The sequence below is a fragment of the Arachis duranensis genome, chromosome 5 (assembly GCF_000817695.3).
Source record: "Arachis duranensis cultivar V14167 chromosome 5, aradu.V14167.gnm2.J7QH, whole genome shotgun sequence".
Classification (NCBI taxonomy): Eukaryota; Viridiplantae; Streptophyta; class Magnoliopsida; order Fabales; family Fabaceae; genus Arachis; species Arachis duranensis.
The window spans coordinates 8,824,636-8,831,887 of record NC_029776.3 but is presented as its reverse complement, the minus strand read 5'-3'; the positions used below and the strand labels follow the sequence as shown (position 1 = coordinate 8,831,887).

The 7,252-nt window shown below is 32.8% G+C and overlaps 1 protein-coding gene across 2 annotated transcripts; it reads right to left on the bottom strand.

The window, feature by feature from the left end:
* Positions 1 to 1,345: 1,345 nt before the first annotated feature.
* Positions 1,346 to 6,705, bottom strand: LOC107487901 (V-type proton ATPase subunit H). Of its 2 annotated transcripts, XM_052262249.1 has the most exons (12): positions 6,669 to 6,705; positions 6,533 to 6,596; positions 6,310 to 6,435; positions 5,989 to 6,091; positions 5,841 to 5,911; positions 5,236 to 5,303; positions 5,018 to 5,132; positions 4,411 to 4,572; positions 3,993 to 4,118; positions 3,677 to 3,802; positions 2,971 to 3,150; positions 1,346 to 1,930 (listed from the first exon to the last, which is right to left on the bottom strand). In XM_052262249.1, the coding sequence occupies exons 2-12, from the start codon at positions 6,560 to 6,562 to the stop codon at positions 1,682 to 1,684; spliced, it is 1,356 nt and encodes a 451-aa protein (XP_052118209.1). In that variant the 5' UTR covers positions 6,563 to 6,596; positions 6,669 to 6,705; the 3' UTR covers positions 1,346 to 1,681. The 2 variants fall into 2 exon arrangements, with proteins under 2 accessions (XP_052118209.1, XP_052118208.1); XM_052262248.1 differs by having other exon boundaries at positions 6,533 to 6,686.
* Positions 6,706 to 7,252: the final 547 nt, after the last annotated feature.

The following is a 7,252-nucleotide window of genomic DNA, read 5'->3' as shown; positions in this document are numbered from 1 at the left end:
TACCATTTAAAGCATTTATTTATGTACTAAGATATTCTATATTTATTAGAGTTCATCAATGCTCTTCTTTTATATTAGCCTTTGATTTTCATCTAATAAGATCTAATAGCCTATATAAGTGTGGCTCATTCAATAAGCATATAATTGTTGAGCTCGTTTTAGACATACTATTAGAATGTTATGGGTTAGAAGTTGATGAAAAATTAGTTACCAGGGAGAGAAATTAAGCTATATTGTTGGACTGTGTCAATTAGAGAATTCTATAAGGAGTTGCATCGCGTGCATGCGTGGAGGTTTTTATTCGTAGATATTTTTAAACTATAAGGAGTGGTGTAGTGTTGATTTATTAGGTAGTTGATGGCAATGCCAAAAATAATAAGGGTTCATTGCTCTTTAGTTTTTTTTTTATGTTTTTTTAGTTGTGTTTCTTTTTTTGCTCCATATTATTGTGTTGAGCTGTTCTATTAAAAAAAATTTTAATAAACCAGAATAAAATTGGTTTATTATAACAACAATAATAAATTCAATTGTCCGTACCATAATTATTAGATCCGATTTGATCTGACCGATTTGCACAATCTAAATCAAATTATGTTTAAATTTTTGAAAAAAAACAAATATATCCCTGATTTTTGTTTTAAAAAAAAATATAATCTAGTAGGTTATGTAAATTGATCGGTATAACTAGATCTGATAATAATTGAGTTTATTGTTATTCTTATAAAAAAAATTACTGATTCATTAATACGTCAAATAATAATGTGACATATAAATATTTTTACAAAAAAATCTTTTACACGTTTTTATGAAAACATTCTCCAAGATATTTAACTGCTAGCAATTTACTTTATAAGTTTAGCCGAAGATAAGTTTATTATTATTAGAAGATTTTAAATTTTTTATATTTTTAATAAAAAAAAATTTCAATTTATAATCTTAACTTAATGACACAAGATAAATAAATCTCTTACGTTATATCAAGACAATTATGAACAAATTTACAAATTAAAACCTGAGTTGGAGGACAGCATTTATTACCAAGCAAAGACAGCATTTATTACCAAGCAAAAGCTTCCTATATATAACTTTGAGATCGAATGTCTTCATCAAGTTCTTAGCCCCAAACTCCTAAGTCATTCTCTCCCACAAGAAGCATCATATGATAACTCAATCTTATTTCCTCATTCAAAAAGAAAAATCTTTAATTTCCTATAGTCTTTCCCAATTAGACAAATTAAAGATTAATCCATGGCAAATCCAAACATGCACAAAGCGAAATTCAAACCAGACTAGTAAACTAACTACTAGACCAATTCAATTTTGGTTAAAAAAACACAACAAACTCTTAGCGAGGGATTAACTTCCTTACATTTTCCAAATTAAATGTCAATAACAACGGGGTGTCAATTTCCATCGAATTCAATATGTCACTATATCCACAACATGGAGTATAAATTTACAAACTCTTTATTGAATAGCCGAATATCAAGGATACGTAATTATGTATTTCTCATGACAACTTTTAACTGCTCTTAAGCTCGAACCTTAGCGGCAACAGAATATAATAAATAAAATGAAGCTGCAAAGAATGAACCTTGTACAGGATAGAACCCTCCGAATCACGAAATAGCAAAAGTTGTGGAATGTAATGCATACACTATTCCACTCCAATGAAATAGAGCTAAGCCTGCAAGAAGCTGGCATACTTTGCACCTAAGAAAAGTCTTTGGATGCAGAGCAGCGCATTCTTAGTAACTTCAGCATTCTCATGATTCATTAGTTTCATTACTCGTTCCTTCGCCTTGAGGTCCGCCACAATGAGACGCCCAGAAGGATGGTGCTGGATGAACTGCGAAAGGTCAAAGCAAGCAACAGCCAAAGTCCTTGGATTGCTACCAGTGTCCAAAATTGTTATTAGAACCCTTATAATCTGCAATTTACAAAGATGAATGAATCACTGTGTTTTCCACTTTTTTGAAAATATTAATATGCAATGAGATTATGTCATAATTCTTTAACTTTTAAAGCATTGCTGAAAGGTAATTGCTATAAAATGCTTTGTCCATGTCACTCTTGTGGTAAAAGAGACATCCATGTTTGTAATAAAATGATCACGTCTCATAGGATCCATGAAAGTAATTAAGTTAGGAGTAAAAAGATCATAAATCCATTGTCATTATATGTATAGTTTTGAACAAAATGATTTGTTAGCATGTGATGGGAGTACGGATCAAGTCAACAAAAGCATGCATGTCATTTTCAATGTCTGAAGATGTCCTTCCAAAATCCAAAGCATGTTGCAACATTCTTTTTCAGTTGGACCACGTCTATACTTGAATTAATTATATACTTGGCACTAAACTTAAAATTAAACAGATTACGGCAATTGTGTGTCCCATTTACTATTAAATTCCATAACACAAGTGTCAGGACTACACCAAGTCTTAGTTGACCAGGTCATACAGGTTGTGGCTGGGTTTGACTGGACGAGTGTGAATTTGGTCTAAAACTACAGCTGAACTGGCCAAGAGACTAGTTCATTGGTTTTTCCAGGCTAACCAGGTCAATATGGATCATACAACAACAATCCAAACACAATTATGAAAACCTTCCATCTAATAGCACGTGGCTTAATCAATTACTCTAAAATGCTTAGACATGGAAGCTAACCTTCATACAATTCAAAGTATATCATTGAGTAAATCATCAGGTAGTTTACATGTTGTGTATCCTAATAATAGCAAACTAAAAGAACACATTCGTATGCTAACCAGCCAAGTAGTATTCAGTGATCAGTACTAATGATTTCCACCAAGGTGAATACTAAATCATTGTATGCAACGTAATATAATATTATGAAACAATAAAGCAATAAAATATTAAATCCATAAATGAGAGAAATTAATTTCCCTCAATCCAGCATTAGCAATAAGAAATGATGCATGAAAGGAAGAGGAAATGCAGAGATACCTGGAAGTCATTCTCTTCAAAATGGGCAATATTATCTCGCCAAAATATGGGATCTTTGTGCATGGGAGACCAATCCAGATTGCCAAGGAGAACTTCTTGCTTATACACATCAAAAGAACTTAATTTCTTAATGCTATCCTTAAGCCCATCCTCCAGGTAATTCAATCCCTCCAACAAGTCCTATGAAGTAGCAAGAAATGTACGTGCTTCAAAATAAAGATATTTGTTTTTTGGAGAGAGAGAGAGAGAGAGAGAGAGAGAGAATTGATTAATGCCAACTATATCTCACATTTCCAAAAACGCATTTTGACTCTCAAAATACATTTTCGGAATAAACTGATGTTTGGTTAAAACAACCAGGATCTAATTTACCAACTCATCCTCATTGAAATAACAGCCATGTACACAAACAGAATGCATTTTTGCAATAACATCACACATAAAAGCAATTTTACTTAATATTGTATAGAGAACTAGTGGGATAAGGCTTTGTTGTTGTTGTGTACTTTGAAAATTAATTTTTCCAATACTAATAAATAATTCTAGAATAATTACACAAAAATGCTCTAATGGAAAAATGTAAATAAAAATGACTTCCGGTGACTGATGTCCACATAACTCATACTAATAGTTAATTCAATTTGCATAAAAATAAATTTACATTAGGAAAAATCAATGTAAGTCCTTCAAATTTTCATGCTCTCACCTCATCACTCCATGCTTGTGCTTTCAAACTCTGAACAACTTGTGGTAGCTGAAGGTCAATCATTTGAGCAGCCAATGTCCCTTTTGATAGCAAGTTCTTAAAGGTAAGGACAACAACTCTAACAACCTGACAAAAACCAGCAAAACAAGAAATAAAAATATCAGATCACCTAGGAAAAGTTATAAGCATATGTAATTGCTAGCCTAAAATATAACAAAAAGCTCAAATTAATTCAGCTAACACTAGAAGGTATAACTTTTTTGCAAGGGAAAAAGAAGAAGAGATGAATTGTATAACCTAAAGGAATCAGCAATACCTTCTCTTTTGTAGAACTCTTAACAACATCAACAAGAGAAGGAAGGGTTCTTGAGGTAGTCAAGTATTCAATTGCCGGTTCATAGTAGGATAAGAGCCATACACAGAGACATGTTTCATAAAGAAGCTGTTACAGAGAGAATTCTCAATTAATTCCCTAAATGAGTGCCATCAATTCTAAGTTCTAACACTAGCCTAATTGTGGCTTGAATATTTCATTGAGATCCCAAGTCCAAAAAAGAAAAAAAAATCTTGGAATCACCACATCATCCTACACAACAAGCATATTTAGCCACTGCAATGCAAGCTACAGGATTTCCAGCAAGCATTTCAGTTATAAAAGGATGAATCACACCTGCCTAGCTAACTATTGGCAGAAATCACGTGGATCAGCTCTCAAAGATATATTTCAACTTTACCTGAATAGACTGTTGGGTGGATGCAGGAGAAATCAAAGGTACAAGCAACTTGATTCCATCTGCTTGAACAAAGGAAGACCTAACCACATGTTCCTTAAGTAGAGTTGCCAGGCAATTGATGGCAGTTGGAACACCCCGTGCAGGATGAGAAGGCTTCTTCAACTACAAATGATAATTATATGATCAGGTGAAAATGAATATGTAGAATGAGTCCATTGACTATCTTATGAATTTTAATATAAGTGCTTTTTAAGTCATTCAAGCTTTCCCAACTGCCTAGTGATCTGAGTGTACATGTTATGAATTTGGAATTTTGGATCCTCTAGTGAGGAAGTTGGTAAAGTGGTAAAGTGAAGGGTTAATCACCATTAATTTTGTAACTTTCATGAAATTTGTTCCCCACTATCTTAATTTAAGAGTGATTAACTCCTCACTTTACCAACTTCCTCACTTTAGAGGATCTTGATCCCATGTTATACCATCTGGTTGGAGACTTAGTGCAGTTCTGCAGTCCAAAATTATAACCTATCACATCTAAAATGGACCAATTATCCATTATCTATTACACCATGATTATTAAGTCATGATCGATCCAGATATCACATACCTGTTCGCAAAGCCATTTTACCAATCCTCCTAGAACATCTTCAATCGTGGTAAATGCTTTCTTTGAGTTTGATTCTGAATTTACAACACCGCCATTCTGATTTTTGGGCCTGGTACTGTAATTATATGATAGTAAGAAATTGAAAATATGAAAATAATATACTTGTGGGCCTTATTTTTTAATTAACACGAGGGAATGACTGTGTCAGTTTGTGTTACCTAACTATTAAAGCAAGGATCTTACAACTTTTCTCTTGTATGAACCAATTTCCTCTCCAAAGCAACCTGAAATACAGGCAAAAGATAGATAACTATCACGTGGCATTAGCTTCATGAATCTTTTGTGTGAAAAGGAGAACAGCTACTATAAACTATTAAGTTGCCAATTGTGAAGCAGTCTTCCTACATGCACTAATGCACATATCCTATATAGACAAATATCTATATCTGCTTTGCAGCAGTTTTCAGCTGATATTAATGGCTCTTAAAAAGTTGATATACATAAGAATAAATATCATGAAAATCAGAGTATGATCATTAATGGCTGGTGGAAGATGTGGAACCCTTGTAAAAGAAATTTCTCAAAAGAAAAAAAGAAGGGAAAAAGCTTAAAGTAATGGTGATGTTTTATGTATACAATACACTCTGATAGAAGCCAATTTGCCAAATGCTGAAATACTTCAACAACTTCACAAAGAGTCAAGAAATATAACAGCTGAATACTTAAATGAGTGCAGAGCAAGAGAACCGGGCTTCCATAATCGTGACATAGAGGTTAATGATTAAGATGCAGAGCAAGGAAATATTCAAGTAAATACTCAACTTAAGAAAGGTTCATAAGTGTCTTCATCTGCAAGGGTCTTGTCATGAAACAGTCTTGCTCTTTTAGGATTGGCTGCAAAAGAGCACAACTTAAAGCTCACACCACAAGTAATACAGATCGAAACAACAACCCAGTTTCCTTCGAATTACCTGTGAGCATCTCATCTATCAAAGCTAGAACATATTCTACAGTCTCTTCTTTGAAAATATCACGCAATACATGAACAAACATGCGAACATAAGCCGGACCATCCTGCCACAACAGAAACAAAATCTCAACACAATTATACATTAAACTCCACAGTCACAAATAGTCAAATACTATCTACTCCACTTGTATTTCAGCAAGGAGTTTATGAAGAACATAAATTTAGCACAAAGCCTTAGTATTTTTGAATTTACTGAAAGATTCGTCCCGGACTAGAGAATTTTACATATTGTAATTGAAGAGAGAAGAAGGAAATGGGTAACCTCATGTAGCAATTGGGCACGGTGGGTTTCAGAACGATGGTCGTAACGGCGTAGGAGCTGAAGGGTTGTACCAGAGATGAGCTTAGTGGACACGTAGGTCTCCCATGGGATGTCCCTCCTCAGAACCTTCCAGAACGCAGTGATTTGATCGGAATCAGCAAAAGAAATAGCTCAATCCAGAATCAGTACAAACGAATCTAATCTAAAAGGAAGAATGGCTAACCTGTTCAGTGGATAATTCGGCGTGCTCCATCTTGCTGGAATTGGAACTGGAACACGAACCCTAGCTGAGAAACAGAGGAAGAGTGAAGTGAGAAAATCGTGACAACGGAGGAACCGGAGAGACGAGGATCACTCACCCTCTCGTAAAGCTTTAACTGTCATTACTCATTACTTACTCACTTGCCTTCCGTTTTTAAGAGTAAGAGAGGTTTAAAAATTTTACTTATGAATCACATAGGAATATCTGCAAATTCAACCATCAATGTTGTTTATAGAAAAGTCTTTGAAAAAATAGGATTCTAATATAAATATTTTTATTTTATTTTAAACTCTGTACCAGTGTATAATTATTTTACTTAAAAAAATATAATATAATTATTACTCACTATTTTTAAGTTAAACTTTGATTTTGATAATAATTTTATAAATCTTTTAACATAATAATTATTTTATTTTTTTTTAAATATCCAAACATATAATTTTTTTTTACTTTTATAAATTGTTCCGTGCTGAGCACGAGTTCATACACTACTATATTATAAAAATTAAGTTTTGTACTTAATGATGGAATCGAAATGACATATTTTTAAGAGTATTTCTTAATTTATTTCTTTTAACTCATTAAATACAATTTATTATGATGAACTAATTATATTAAATTATTAACTAATTAATTTAATTAAATATTTAAGTATCACACTAATTAATTTAATTAATTTAT

Bases quoted from the DNA above. Each gene is read 5' to 3' on its own strand.
- LOC107487901 (XM_052262249.1), bottom strand. From the start codon at position 6,562: ATGGAGCACGCCGAATTATCCACTGAACAG. The intron at 5,304-5,840 runs AGTTGAGTATTT...TGCCTGTATTTC, and splicing joins ACACTTATGAACCTTTCTTA to AGGTTGCTTTGGAGAGGAAA. The intron at 4,573-5,017 runs GTATGTGATATC...TATCATTTGTAG, and splicing joins TAAAATGGCTTTGCGAACAG to TTGAAGAAGCCTTCTCATCC.